This window comes from Papaver somniferum, chromosome 4, assembly GCF_003573695.1.
Source record: "Papaver somniferum cultivar HN1 chromosome 4, ASM357369v1, whole genome shotgun sequence".
Taxonomy (NCBI): Eukaryota; Viridiplantae; Streptophyta; class Magnoliopsida; order Ranunculales; family Papaveraceae; genus Papaver; species Papaver somniferum.
In genome coordinates this window covers 425180-441628 of record NC_039361.1, presented here as the reverse complement: position 1 = coordinate 441628, position 16449 = coordinate 425180, and the positions used below count along the sequence as shown (strand labels likewise).

General features: G+C 36.2%; 1 protein-coding gene across 1 annotated transcript; it reads right to left on the bottom strand.

Moving 5' to 3' along the window:
* Positions 1–6154: 6154 nt before the first annotated feature.
* LOC113274467 lies at positions 6155–7812 on the bottom strand. The gene is made up of 3 exons (XM_026523849.1): positions 7712–7812; positions 6985–7580; positions 6155–6798 (listed from the first exon to the last, which is right to left on the bottom strand). Exons 1-3 carry the CDS (start codon positions 7810–7812, stop codon positions 6155–6157), a joined length of 1341 nt encoding a protein of 446 aa, XP_026379634.1.
* Between the last annotated feature and the right edge of the window lie 8637 nt (positions 7813–16449).

Genomic DNA, 16449 nt, shown 5'->3' with positions numbered 1-16449 from the left:
AGTTATCCTGTTATGGGTCAAGTTAAAGCTGGATGCTTCGGTAAAACCGATTACAATCAAAAACAGGAGTGTCAAAAATAAATATGGATAAAAATAATGAAATTTTTTGTGACAAATGGTAGTGTTCTCGTAACTTGAAGTGGCGGTTTAGTATTTATACCTCTTATAGGATATGCTTCGAACAACACTAAAGAGTAACGCACAAACACTAACTCATTTCAGTTAGGAATGTATCCTTTCATAGTATGCAGGTTATTAAGAACGCATGATCAACACTCGTTTTGGAGGTGCTTACACTTAGCGAAACGAGAAAATGGGTCATATAGCCAAAAGACTCTTTTTCTGGGCCAAATGGATAGTTAGAATTTGGCCTGAGTTAAATAACCAATGGAATCTTTTTAGTGTGGAGAGACATTACTACCCTTTTGTAACCGTTCTAACCCCACGTTTTCATCAAAACCACCCACGATCTCCCTCTCTCTTCACTAAAACCACAACGTCCTTCATCCCTACGTTTTCACCCCCACCGTCCTTCATCTTCATCCCCACACCAGAAATCGTTTTCATCATCTTCATCTTCATACCCAGTTACCAGAAATCGTTTTCATCTTCTCTTCAATTTCATCGTTTTCATCCACTGTCTCATAACAAATTGAGGGGAATCAGTTTCATCCACCGTCAACACCACCATCAACAATACTAGAAACTGTTTTCATCATCCGTCTCTAATACACAATCAACACTACAACAACGATTTCAGTGAATTAGGGTTTCAATAATTTCAGTGTATTGGGAGATTTTAGGGTTTCAATCGATCTGTTTCAGTGTATTTGGAGAGTTAGTGTTTCAATAAGTTTCCACAGAATGTCTCTTATAACTCGTAAGTTTTCAAACCCTAACTCTTTTTTGTTCTTAATTTCAGAATTGCATGATTAAAATTTTGAATTGGTTGTTTTAATTTTCATTTTAGCTGATTTATGTGTTGAATTGCTTGTTTTATTTTAAATTTCAATTAGATGAAACTGGTTTGCATCTGGTTTCATTAAGTATTAAACCAGTTTAAAACAGGATGTAACTGATTTGTTTCACTGTGAAATTGGTTGAAGTGAAATTGGATCTGGGTATCTGATTTGTTTCACCAGGGTTTAAACCAGGATGTAACTGGTTTCATCTTTTGTTAATCTGCAGTGTATATTGTTTCAAGAAGATTAACACTGGATGAAACCAGTTTTGTTCAGGTTTAAAGATACATCTGCGGTTAATATAAGATTATTAGTATGTTGTGAATGAGATGTATGAAAATCTATGTTATGGATTGAACGAAATTGGGTTTGCATTTGGCTACGAAGTGATGCTCAGCAGGTGTTTGAAACTGGTTTTCATCAAATTTTAAGTTAGAATGTAAATGACCTGTTGGTGGTATTAAATTAATGATTAAATGGGTTTGCATCTTATTATTTAATTGTTTTTAATTGTTAAATTGCTTGAAGTGAGATTGGATGTAATTTGGTTTTCATCTTGGCTTAAATCTGGTTATATCAACTGTTTCAGCAGGTTTACACTATTATGAAACTGATTTCATCCAGGTTTAGTTTACAGTGTATGTTGTTTCAGCAGACTAAGACTGGATGAAATCAGATACATCCAGGATTTTGCTACTTTTTAAAGTTAACTTTTTAAGATCTTTATTAAAGTTAGGTCCTATTTTAGCTTCATGCCATAAATCAGTTATTCTGAAACATGCTGAAACTTGGTTTCATCCAAATTGTTGCAGGAAGCGGTAGCAAGAAAAGTAAGAAGAGGGCTGCTGCTGAAATTACATCCAAGAATAAGCATGATGTGAAAGTGGGCGGAGAGTCTAGCACAGGGGATATGGAACTTGTGGATGCCGAAATGGATGAAGACAAGTTAGAGAAAAAGGAAGGGAAGAAAACGTTCCGATCAAACCTGAAACCGACAGTTGAGGTGCTGGAAAAACTGGTATTTACTGAAGCACAAGAGGCTGTGTTAAGGAAGACTAAAATCTGGAACTTTATTGAGGCGATCAAACAAGGTAAGGTGGGAAAGGCTGAACGTAGAAAAGCTCCAAGGGCATTAGAGTTCATCATAAGAAATTTTGACCCGAAAAAGTTGGCATTCAAGATTGGTGATCAAGTTTTCAAGACCGATGCAAATCATCTTGCTGTTATTTTCAAAATGCACAGAATACGTATGAGTGAACAAGATAAGAAACTTTATGGACCAAAAGAAGACCCAAGTTTGAAAACTTCTGAATTTTACAAAAAGTACTTTCTTGAGCCAAAGAGAAGGGATGAAGAGGAGAAAAAGAAAGATGAAAAGAAGAAGGCTGGATCCAAAGAGAAGAAAAGGAAAGAGAAGAATACTGGGGACAATTTGGATAAGAAATATATTGTCGAAGGAATACATACTGCTATGAATGAAGAAGGAACAGAAGAAGACTTGGCGAAACTTTTGTTGTTGTTCATGTTCTGTACAGTATTCTTCATAAACACTAGAGGTATGTATGTCCACTACAAGTATTTGAACTGCCTACAGTCAATCGACACCATTAAAAAAGTATCTTGGCCCGATCTCATTCACGAGCATTTAATGCAAAGTGTTAAAGCTGTATACGAGACACCATACTCTATCAATGGTTGAAGCTTCTATTTGCTGGTGAGAATCGTCTTCTATCTTTTGAATATATTTTTTTCTTACGTTAAATGTATCATGCAGTGAGTAACATCTTATATATTATCTTTTGAATATATTTTTGTTTTTGCAGTTATGGATTTTTGAGCAAATGAAAGGCATTAACAGGAAAGACAACAGTGATTCATGGCCAAGGTTTGCAAGATGGGACTTGTATAAAGTATCTTGCGAAATTGAGGGGAAGCTTGAAACTCTTTCAAGCAGTGAGGTAAAAATCTTGGTGTTATTATAACTGGATGAATCCAGTTACATCTTGTGTTGATGTTGTTTAGATTCATTTTTAAAATTCGATCCCCTATTATAACTGGATGAAACCAGTTACATCTTATGTTATAAAATGATGAAACCCATAATCTACCAAGTTTCATCTTGTGTTATTAATGGATGAAACCCAGTTACATCATGTTTTATGATAAGATGAAACCAGTTACATCATGTGTTATGATAAATTTTATGTGTTTGCAGGTTGTTGACTTTGTTGGCAGCTGGAGTCAAGAGGAGAAACAACTATGCTTGTTTGGTGATGAAGAAGAAAACAAAGATGAAGATGATGTTTCCAAGTTGAAGAATGAACTAGCTGAGAAGGACAAGATTATCCGTCACTTTAATGACGAGTTGGAAGCAAGGAATACAGAGTTGGAAGCAAAGGAGGCTGAGTCTGAAGCAAAGGATAAGACAATCTCAGACTTGCAAAGTGAAGTGGAAGCCTTGAAAGCGCAACTCAATCCTCAACCAGGAACTCAACAAGCTTCCTCTCAAGAGATTGTTCTTTACACCACACCTGAAGACTATTTCAACCTTAACATCACTCAAGAGATGAATAAACCTGTGGAGGAGGATGTTCCTAAAGACGACATCACTCAAGAGATGAACAAACCTGTGGAGGAAGCTGAAAATATTCCCGAAGCAGAACCTGTAACACCAGTTCCTCGAGCAGAACCTCTAGCACCAGTTCCTGCATCAGAAATCAGCCAAGAAAAAATTATCGCAGCAGAACCTCTGGAATTTATTGGATCGCTTGAGAATAGAGTGAAGAACGTATATAAAAGGGCTAGAAATAACAAGTTTGTATCAGATGATGATGAGCGTGTAGAGAAGAAGCAGAAGGCGATAAGTTGAGGAAGTTAACAAGGAACAACAAGCTGTGGAAAAATTACTTGATGAGCGGAATAAGACAAGCTGAAGAGAAGTTAATAAAGGAGTACTTTGTAACTGGAAAATTAAGGTACGTATCCGCATTATTTTGCTGTTTTTTTTTTTCATTCTACTTTTCTTATTTCTGTAAAAGTACTGCTAAGTTTATACTAAATTATATGAACTTATTTAAATGCAGCGACTGCGTTTAGAAGTCCAATGGAGGTGTATGTATCAGTGGAAAACACATCCAACAACTTGTTTTCAATCAGTCATTGGTGAACACTATTTTGGAGTTTAAAATCGAAAAATGGAGACAATTGTTTCAATATGGCGGTGATACCAAAGGATACTCCAAGTCAATCTTTCTCAGCGCGCTTTCATGGGTAAACATTTTGAATACTACATTTTAAAATGAATGAACTTAGGTCTGCAATTTGTTTTCATGTAACTTTTAAGTTAGTGTAGGATGTACCTGGCTTGCATCTGGTGCTTGAAATATAATTCTCTCACTAGGCTGATGTCATTGCGGGAGATGAGTTGGACCCTGCAAAAATGATAAATGCTGAACTGCAAATGATTGATGTCGAAACGCAACACTTGTTCATCCCAATGCTGAATGAGAAAGAACATTTCACATTGCTTCACCTTGACATCCATGGAAGAACTTGGACACACTACAATTCCCGCCTAGGTTCTTCAAACTATTTAAAAGAATCTCAAATGATGGCGGAAAGAATAAATCATCTCTTTCAAGTTCAAATTCAAAGTACTAGTATGGATGACGTTGATGTCGTCGTTCAATCAGATTGTCCACAACAATGCGAAAGGTAGGTCGTTAACTCGTTGAACTGAGATTATAACATACAAACTGAAACGAAGTTTGAACCGACATTACATTTTTTTTTCCAGATCGTTAAACTGACATTACATATTCATTTGTCTTGCAGTGATTATTCGATGATGTATGTTATCTACTACATGGAATGGGCAATGACAGACGGTTACTCCTTTGAAGGAAAAGATACTATTGGAGAGGAGATGGGCACAAGACGAATCAATCTGGCATATGAAATCCTAACTGATGAGAATAGCTGCTGGAAAGTTTGATGTGTTTAGGTTGTTTAGAATTTTTTTATTAATGTAGTTCATTTGGTAGTACTTTTTTTTTTGTTGAACTATGTCTTCGCATACAGTTGTGATCCGTGGATTCTTCTTAATTAAAATATGAACTTTTTTACTGAAAAATGCCTATACTTCAATTTCATGATGGTTGTGTTTGAATGTGTTAGCCAGAAATGATTAAATTTGCAGGTTGAAAATGTAACCAGGCTTGGATGAAACTGGTTACATCCTAGCCTGTATAAAACTTCAATTTTTTTGTCAGATTGTAACCAGGCTTGGATGAAACTGGTTACATCAAAGCCTGTATAAAAACTGTTTTCAGAGTGTGCATGTTGACAAAAAATAGTTTTTTCAGTCCATATGTGATGGATGAAATCTCATTTTTTCTAGAATAGGCAGGATGAAACTGGTTACATCTTGACAATTAAATTTGAATCTTCGCAAACATTCAAATTTTACAGTGAAAAACTGAAGGGAATGTACAATTAAACAATCAACATAAGACTAAAATATATATACTATAAAAATGAAGAGAAATACTTGAAAAAATAATTCCATAAGATATATTTTTATGAACAAAAGAAACAATCCAAGGTAAATACTAGTTGCGAAAATATAATTCAAGGTAAATGAATCTTAAATGTGCAACAAGAGGCTGCAGAGAAGAATAAACTAATAAAGATATCATGGTAAAAAGCTAATAAAAGATATCATGGTAAAAAGATGCACAGAAGAAATGAAGGCTGGAGATTTTCTTAAGCAGGTACTTAACGTTGCTTTTTCGCAGGAGGATGAGGACACGTCGTCTTGTTATGATGTGCCTGAGTATGGCAGTTACCGCACGTAATTGGTCTCTTGAAACTTGCACTACCTGTGTTAGGAATCCGCTTCTTCTTCGGCCTACCATGTTTTTTTCCTACGATAGTTGGTGGGTTCACGAGATCTCCAGTAGCAACATCAATAGGCTTTTCGTAATCAGGAATGGGTTGATAGGACGATCATACGAAGCACGGAAGCTAGCAATGCTGAAATACGGATTAATGTACTCATAAACATTGATGTTATTTGAATGCATACACGCAATAGCGTGATCACAAGGAAACTGCTCAGTAAACCAAACCCTACAGCTTCACTGAAACCTCGCAATATTAACAGCATGCGTGTGATTTCCATCAAAAACTTCTCACTCCATGTCACCAGACTTGGTTATTCTCCACTGGACACCAGCACGAATGGAAGCCAACACTTTTTTCTCTAGCCTGGGACAAATGAATCCTTTATACATCGCCCCCTTCCTCTTCCTTGTACTCATCTGTTCCATAATTTTAAGTCTGATCCAGTTAACAAGTGTTGCAATAGGCATACCTTTTGCTTCCTTGATCCAAGAGTTGAAGGACTCTACAATGTTTGAACACATGTCGCCGTAACGACAGCCCAGACAATGTGCATTGGACCAACATTCCACTGGAATCTCACTCAAGAATTTGTGAAGACCATCACATCCCATATCCTTCAACTTTTTCATACCCTGATCAAAGCCTTCATGAGTCGATGAATAGAAACATTCTTTGAACAAACCCATCGCAGCACAATGCTCTCCCTTTTTCTTGTTGGTCTTACTGCGGACATTATTCTTCAAATGCTGGTAACACCAAGTATGATAGAAAGTTGGGAAAACATCACGAATCCCTTGGATCAAACCCTCATGGCGATCCGAAATAAAAGTTAGTACACGAGGACCCAAGATAGATTCTAGTTTCTTCAAGAACCAATGCCAATTCTCAACAGTTTCAGCTGATACGATACCATATGCCAGAGGAAATATTCCTAGAGAAACAAAACAAACACAAAAAGAAAAAATCATATCAAACTGACTGAAACTGCTATTGTACAGAATGAAACTAGTTTCATTCTCTAGTCTGACTTCACCAGTTAAGGATGAAACCGGTTTCATCCAGTGATAATCTGACATAAATTTTTTTTTTATGACATCAAAAATAAAAGAAGACGTACCATTATTCGCATTCTTCCCGGTAGCCGCCATAAGACAACCCCTAAATTTTCCAGTTAGGAAAGTTGCATCCAAGAACAGTACCGCGCGACAATATTCGAAACCAGAGATGCAAGCATCGAAGGATAAGAACAAACTCTTAAACTCGCCACCTTCAACAACTAAATCAACCCTACTACCTGGATCGTGTTTCTTCACGGCTTCACACCACCATCTCAAGTCAGTGTATGATTTAATGTCCTCGCCATACAATTCCTTGAAACATAATTCTTTCCCGGCATGCGCCTGATCGTAGCTCACTTCCAACCCATAATCACTTTTGAGTTCTCTAACAATATCCCTGGCTTTCTTGTTGGGATTCTGTTCAATCTGCTCAAATATCAAACTCTTGATAAGTTCGCGCGTAACCGGATCAGCCTTTGTTCCATCACTATAACCAACACAACATTTATGTTCCCCGTTGTAGGCCTTGAGTAATAAGTGACCCTTCACATTGGAAGTCTTGGGATCTGCATGGAACATCCAGTCACATTCCAATTTCTCCTTGTAATAACATTCCACCGTATATCGTTCTGGATTGCTCTTGACGACTCTCACCCTGCGACCAAAAAAATGGTTATATTTCTCAACAACAAGACGAGCTTCATCTCGTCCTCCATAAAATCTTGACCAACACCTTTTATAATAAACTCCCATTCAGCCGCCTTGCAAGATCTTTTAATTGCCAACTTTCCATTGTATGTACGTTCTTGAGACATGGGGATATCTTGAGAAGAAACAAGCTCTTGAGAGGAAGGAATAGGTGACTGAGCTAAAAGCAACTCCGTCATTGTAGGTGTAGGAGTAACTTTACTGCTGCTCGGAAGATGACAAGGATTAACCAACTAAGCTCTGCTAGGGTCTGGTGCTAAACGAAACTCGCTCATTCTACTGTTGCTCGGAAGATGACAAGGATTAACCAACTGAGCTCTGCTAGGGTCTGGTGCTAAACGAAACTCGATCATTCTACTGCTGCTCGGAAGATGACAAGGATTAACCAACTGAGCTCTGCTAGGGTCTGGTGCTAAACGAAACTCGCTCATTCTACTGCTGCTCGGAAGATGACAAGGATTAACCAACTGAGCTCTGCTAGGGTCTGGTGCTAAACAAAACTCGCTCATTCTACTGCTGCTCGGAAGATGACAAGGATTAACCAACTGATCTCTACTAGGGTCTGGTGCTAAACTAAACTCGCTCATTCTACTGCTGCTCGGAAGATGACAAGAATTAACCAACTGAGCTCTGCTAGGGTCTGGTGCTAAACGAAACTCGCTCGTAGTAGGTTCACGAACAAAATCAGGAGCACGAAGAGGAACACGTTCAAATAAACAAATCTCCAAGAAAGACAACTGGTTAACAATACACAATAACAAGAAATAACAGAGCTTCACATCACTGTCAACAACATTGCTTTTCCCCTCATAGTCAAATACAAACTGAATTGAGTCCGGTAAAATGCTATTCCAATAAGAACAAACATGCGCCTTCAACTCATCAACTGTTGACTTCGTAGTAACTTGGTATGGACACGCATCGGTACCCCGGATAACCACACAGAGAAAATGACGATCCATCTTCAAAAGGAATATATAAAAACAAATCTTCTAAATCTGGATGTATTCAATTGATAATATGTAAACAAATTAGCAGCATTACATACTAATTCAGTTCACATCACAATTGAACACACAAACTTCACATCTGTGTATATTGCATTGAAAATCAGATTACTAAACCCTAGAAAACATGATTCGAGACAAACCCAAATAATGGACAAATTGAAAAATTTACCAGTCACATAATCAACTAAACCCTGGATATTCAAAATCAACAACTAAAATCAAAAATTAACAAAAATTAATCATCAACAACTAAAAATTGCTTCAAAATCGACAGAAACTTCAATTGGACAAATTGAAACTTACCGATTCGACGCTATTATAGAAACTTCAATTGCTTCAAAACCAACTCAGAAACTTCGATTAGATGAAACTCCAATTGATGAAACTTCGATTAGATGAAATTTGGATTCTACAAACGTATTAAACAATCGCTAATCATCATGATTGATAAACGAGATCTAAAGAAAAAAACGAGCTCTGAATTGCCGATTTCTGCAAAGCTCTGAGGGAAGGGAAGAGGAGGTTCTGCAGAGCTCTGCGGGAAGGGAAGAGAAATAAATTCTCTTTGAAAAGAAGGGTTTAAAAGGTTAGGGGGTATTTTAGGCAAGAGACATTTTTTTTAATTTTCCTGGGCCAAATATCCAAATTGGCTATATAAACAGAATATTTCTGATTTTTGGCTATATAAACAGTATCAAAAGCTAAAAATTTATATGACCCAGAAATTTTTTGTTTTGGTCTTTTTGACCAATTTTGTGTAGCGAAACAGAAATGACAAAGAATTCATCTCTATACTAACGAATCATTTCCCTTGTACTAAATTTCACCAAAATGAGGTTTATCGAGCATGTATCTGAAGCATCTTTGGACCCACAATAATCTCATCGTCTTCAAGATTCCTGAAAGAAAAAGTAAATAAACAAACCAATGTCAGAACAAATAGTTATACATCTTCTACTCTTTAACACATCGCAACCTTTACCTACTTAATTACAGCCGAATTCCAAGCTTTTGTTGGATACGGTATAATTGGAATGCTTGCCTCAGCTTATATCCATGAAAATCCGTACATTAAGCTTGGACACGCCTATTTAAAATTTGATGACAACAATTATAGTAGTGGATTATATATAACATACTACGTGCACGTACGGTAAAGAAATGGTGTGTACAGTCGCTCGAAACATTAAGTTAAGAACAATTTGGTTTTGGTCTTATCAGTCTTCCATATGCCGCTGTATTTTTAACTCTTAAATTGGTGCAACACCTAAGGAGTAATAGATGTGGATTTCCATACGCACTATCAAATTTCGATACAACATGAAGCAGTGCCATTACCATAACTCAAAGGAATATATTGGAGAAAATGTGCACAGGAGCTTCCAAAAGGAATAAAAGGATAAGTAGAAAACGGAAAAAGAAAACAATCATAATCAAGTAATACGGAGTAATACTTGTAGCATTTACAAACACGAAAATACTTAAAAATAAGTTGAGAAAATGATTTAATTTTGTAATACATAAACTCTCATCCTTGAAGAAAAAAAAATAAAGGATTACAGTTTGCATATTTACTTCCATGGCCCGTGCACATTGAGCTCTTTCCTAAAGAACTTATGTCCTTTTCTCAACAAAGCAAACAGATAAGGGATGAAACGCGCTTCACCTCTACTCATGTACTAACGGACCCTAAAGAATAACATCAAATCAAGTGGATTTAATGCACAACTGTACATATTGTGATTCAATTACCGAAAAAGTCTAATAGTTATAACTTACTATCTATTGCTTACTATCTAACAAAATACAAAAGTTTATAAATAATTGTTGCATTAAGTTTTACCAAGTGATGAAACGAGGTGATCATCCAAGCTGAAAAACCCTAAATAATTCTTATGAAAGCCTCCATTGATACTCACACATCAAACAGTCAAGGCAAAAAAATAATAAAAAAATGATCTCACTCCACAGAAACAATGTAAAAATGAATCACCTTTACAATGCACTTTAAGTTCCCGTGGCACTCCTGTATTTTTCATATCCATGTAATGCCGCCTGCTATGAAGAGGAGAAAATAGAAGGCGACCCAAAAAAAAACAAAAACAAAAAAGGTTAAATCAGTTTTGGGATTTCGAGTAAATTTTTTATACATTTGTTCATAAGTATTCTTCACCCACGCATAATCCTGGGGACTATTATGACCAAACAATTATTTTTTTAGGTAAGTATACAACTGTGGTCCTCTTTCATTTTTGGCAATCTGTATGAGAAGTAAAATATTTAAAACAATGCATAGGAAAGAAGAATGATGCGGAACAAAATCACATATACCAAGTCTGCAAGACAAACTAACAACCCTACAGTTACGAAGTTAACAGCAACAGGATATAAACTTATATAGACATTCAAGAGAGAGAACCTTGGGACAGAATCTACATGCTTACGATTAGTCGCCCCCAACACAGTCATCATCCTATTTCCTTCACCATTTGCCAGATGAGGTGATGTATTCCATGTTGCTTCTCCTGGCAATTATATCACTGTCTGCTGGTACATCTAAATTTGTATACATATTGTATGGTGGTGTAGATGTTTGTAGTCTATTTCTTATTAAATATGTCTCTTTTGTGACTGTGACATCCTCGAACACTACCGTACGATCCAACCTGTATAGAATCATAGCAAAGAATTATAGATATATTGATACATTAGAAAGAATTGGGCACACATTTGTGCTACGTCCACGCACAATAATAACAGGTAATACGAAACTAATAAATTTGGCAGAAGCCAGATTTACACAATGAAACTTTTCTATGGATATTAAACAGAAATACCTATAATCCAACACACATTTTTGTATAGGGTGGTGAACATGTTCTTTTAGTATTATCAGAGATATAATTACTGCCACCAAATGCCGGGGGGGGGGGGGGGGGGGGGGGGGGGGATGGGGGAAAAGGCGCAAGCCTAAGAGATGTATGTACAAATAATATTTCATCCAATTACCATGGCATCCTTGCCAAGCTCATTCTTATATATGCAAGGGATGTTCATATCAGTTTAAGATCTTAATGCTACATTACAAAAAATCCTAATTGACAAACTTTTGAAGATCGATAAAATAATAAAAAAGAACAGAGAGGAGGGAGTTACATTATATGGTTTTGGTGCACATTGAGGACCAAACCCTAATTTCTGATTGGTTTGGTTGGATACCCATCTACAAAATAAAATAAAAGAGTTATTTAGCGGGTTGTAGATTTAGGTATGCCTTAGTGTTTGGATCGTAAGTTTGTCCAATTTAGTGTTTGGGTCGTTGACCCGTTAATCAACTAGGTCAACTAGCGGTTTGGTCAACCTGTTAGTCGGTTAATCATGGATGATTAAGCCTCTCTTGAGCATTTCTTCGAACATGTAGTAAGCAATTCCATTCTTCTCCGATGATCAGAAAGTCAAGGTACATCAACATACTAATCGATCCCATTATTTTCTAATGATCATAAATTCAAGTTACATCAACATTAAAATCAAAGAAAAATGAATATGAGATTCATAACTATAAATTATGAATTCATGAGACCCGTTCCATTTCAACACAGATTTTGACTACCATGAGTTCTGGTCCCTCTGGAATGTGAGGAACAAAACTAATTCCATAAAAATTTAACATCGACGTGTAAATTGACGGAGATAAAAGTCCGCAACAACTTTACATATAAGAATTTTGAGCGCAGACCAAACAACTACTTTGCATATAAGAAATAACATGAAACTTGTGGGAGCTAAAGTGTACGGATGATTGTGGTACCTTTACCAAAATGCTTTGAGTGGCCATGGCTATCATCGATCAACTTCTAAAAAGAAAGGCGCATGTTACCATAATCATCCATTTTTTCTCTTCACTTTCTGATTTTTGTGTTCATCGTTATCATCACACCACCTTCTTTACCAAAATAAATAAATAATAATAATCATCACACCACCTTGATTTGAATCCTGAGTAATAACTGTTATTCACCATTTGTTCTTCTTATTATTTTCATCGTTAATGGTAGTGGTCAACTGGTTGTAAGAAGAGGAATCAGTTTGTTTTCTGTAACAGAAAAAAACCAACTCCGAGCCACTTAACTGAAATTATCTAACAGATGGCAGACGGGTAAATATAAAGATTAACTGACGTTAGCTATAGTAACTGTTTGACCAAAAAATGAGGTTGACTAACGGGTCAACGACCCAAACACTAGGACAAACTTAAGACCCAAACACTAGGACATACCAAAATTTAGGATCCAAATGCTAAATAACTCAAAATAGAAAAGAAAAGAAAAAGAGAAGTAAGCCCATCTGTGAACTGTAAGTTCGTAAAAATCGTACCTGACAGGTGAATAGTTTTTGTACCTGTTAACAAATCAGTAAAACAATGTGAAAAATCACAAAACACTGCTGAACGAAGAAAAAGAGAGATTGGAAGAGGACATAGAGAGGGAAAGCCGTAAGAGAGATTTTGAGTGTGAAATTAGATTTTCCGCAAAGGTACTCACACACACTGCAAGTGTAGCCAAAATAACCAAAAATAAGATGGAAACCCTCGATTCCATCAGGTGGAGAGGCGGAAGAGAGAAGGAGACAGTTAGGTTTTAAGCAGTTCTATACATTGGGTCTTTATCACACCCATTTCGTTGTGTGAAACTAACACCCAAAATAACAGAAATCCTTGATTCTTATTGGCTGGGGGCCAGAAGCTCTAGAATTCAAGTTTTTGGCCTAACTTTCAATGTGAGACCAACAATTTGTGCTCAAATTATATATACAATTTTTATATTTACTTTCAAATCTATTTGCATCCCCTGCTGCGTTGCACTGACGTGGACACGACAGGACGCGGCCGCGGACACTATAAAATTCTCAAAAATCTAGGACGCGGACACGTATATCATATTTTATTTATATATTATTTATATATACAATCATGTATTTCTACATCAAAGTTAAGTGTTTCGATCCTAAAAATTAGAAAATGATGCTACATGTGTATAATTTTCAAAAGAAAAGAAGAAATCGTTTGTTTATACACACCGAAGGTCAAACAATCAATCACTATTAAACACTTGGCACAATCAAAATGCATTCTTAGAACAACACATGCCCAACTATGGGTATACGTGATGTCATTTCTAATTATAAAACCTTAATAAAGACCTAAATAATTGATCTAAATGTTCGCGTTTCTTTATTTAGTTAATAATAATTAAAATAATGTTTTATAGATAAAAAAATAGTTAAAATAACGGAAGAAATTTTAATGAAAATGAAAAAAGAAAACGCTTAAAATCCGAGTCATCAGTGTGTCCAAAACAGACGCGCGCAGGAAGCGCACATTGGTACGTCGGACACGGACACGGCGCAAAAAATGCAGCGTCCGTGCAACCCAGATCCCCTATAATGTCCGACTTATGAAACTTACCCCGTTCCCACCTCTAATAATCTCTAGACACACATTTGGACAATCTCCATCCGAAACTTGGCATGTGATAACACCTTACCGTGCTACACTCTCTCATTGTCTCATAAGTCGAAAAATGGGCAAAAAGAAGGCTTTGGCCATTAACAATTTTAGGAGAGGAAATGGAGACGTAAAAGTTCATTAAAAACACCAAATAATCCTTATTTTTATTTTTCAATAAATGGTTCTTGCTTGACTGAGGAAAGTTTGTTGCTAAATCGAAGGGTTAGAGAGCTTATATATAATTCCGTGGCTTTTGTGTGATATGTAATTCAATGAATTTTGGGATATCTTATATCCTAGTGTAATAGTTTTTTATTAGTTTAATAAAATTCATGCTTCAAAAAAATAAAAATAAACAATTCCGTGACTTTTATGTGATACTAAAGTTCATAGAATTTCTTCCGGGGTTTTTCAATTGGTGTAGAGGTGGAACGATTATTTTGGAATGCTTATACTCCTTCCGTAATTTGCATACAAACAAACTTATTATTTTGAAACGAAGGGGACCGAGACCACAACAAATTATTATTTTATTTCGTTGAAGGAATCGCACAAAGTCGCTAAACAATATCGATCTCAAGATAATAAATTGAGGATTACATCATGACAGAATAATTATCTTTCATCTACCAGGACGCCTTAATTGACACTTCTCCATTGTTGTCATATTTTATCATTAAGTCGCAGATAATGAAGGCGGCTTTGATATTAATTAAGGGGCCTTTCTGGTATATGGTAAAAAAGTGTGATGGCAATGCTCACGATTTTGAGATTTCATCATTCCTTCAACGTTACGACCATTTGATATATGAGAGTAGTACAATTCTGCCTGTCTCGCCAAACTGAAATCATGCGGCTACACTGAGCAATGCAATTGCAATTCCTATATACTTATAGCATACAGTATATGGACTACTGAGAGCTGTTAGGCAAGTTACCTATGTCTCTGATAATCTCACGGTTGTACAGGCAGTTAATGGAACCATAATATTGGGCATACCAAAATCTTCCAAGGCATACTGAATGAAGACAAAAAAGGTTGTGAAATAGCAAAATCAGATAACCCCTTAACCCAAAATTTTTTAATGGCAAATCTGCCCTTTACTTATTAGTGTTATTAATCTTGATTAGTGATTAAATATTTTGTTTAGCGATTAAAATAATTTTCAGAATTATAAGAGTTGTTTAGATGAAAAATTTGGGAAAAAAAAATCAAAGTTTTGGTTTGGTTAAGAAGGAGAGAAAGAGAAGGAGAAAGTGAGAAAATTCTAATTCTTGATTCAATGGAGGATGAGGAGTGTCATATATCATCTAAAAAACCTAGGAAAATACACATCAACTACAACAATGATTCCCAAATGGTTGATTTCCTAGATTACGAGAATGATTCAATGGAGGATGAAAAGGTTCGGCTTACATTTATGAGCCGAACCGATCCCTTTATGAATAGTTCGGCTAGCTGAAACTGTTTAGGTATGCGCTGAACATTTGCTAGACACTAGTTCGGCTTGTATAAAATTTTCCTAGAAAGCCGAACCTATTCCTGAGAGTTCTGGAATAAAAAATGTTAATGGTTCGGCTTATATAATGAAAATCGTATCAGCCGAACTGTTCATATACACTTTCAGGCTGAAAATTTGAAGAACCGTTCGGCTCAAAAACAACAACATTATGCGCCGAACCTAGGTTCGGCTCACAACGCAACTAAATTATGCGCCGAACCTAGGTTCGGCTCACAACTCACCTAAATTATGCGCCGAACCTTGATCTGAAACCTGGATATTGACAACTAATGAACAGTTCGGCAAGCTGAAAGTGTTATTGTTATGAGCCGAACCAACTAGTTCGGCTTGTTTAAAAATATCATAAAGCCGAACCTAGTCCTGTGTGATCTGGAAGAAAAATTATGTGAGGTTCGGCTCATAGATGTAAGGCGAACTGTTCATCAATGGGTTGGTTCGGCTCATAGATGTAAGCCGAACCTATTCCTGAGAGTTCAGGAATAAAAAATGTTAATGGTTCAGCTTATATAATGAAAATCGTAGATTTTAACCCATTAAAATCAAGTAGATTTTATCTTCATCTTCAAGAGAATGAAAATACGAAGATAACGCAAAAAGAATGAGGCCATTCCGACATTGGACGAAGAAGTTATGATCAAAACAAGATCGAAAGAATTCAGTCTACAGCGGGAAGTTCGGCTGATAACTCATCAACACGAGTCAGCCGAACCTAAAGCCTATAAATCAATATTTTCGAAGTGTTTAAGGGTATATAGGTCATTCATACCCATTAGA

Coding starts and splice junctions, on each gene's coding strand:
- LOC113274467 (XM_026523849.1), bottom strand. CDS start 7,812: ATGACGGAGTTGCTTTTAGCTCAGTCACCTATTCCTTCCTCTCAAGAG. Junction 7,581..7,711: donor GAACGTACATACAATGGAAA/GTTGGCAATTAA, acceptor TTTTGGTCGCAG/GGTGAGAGTCGTCAAGAGCA. Junction 6,799..6,984: donor CGGGAAGAATGCGAATAATG/GTACGTCTTCTT, acceptor TTGTTTCTCTAG/GAATATTTCCTCTGGCATAT.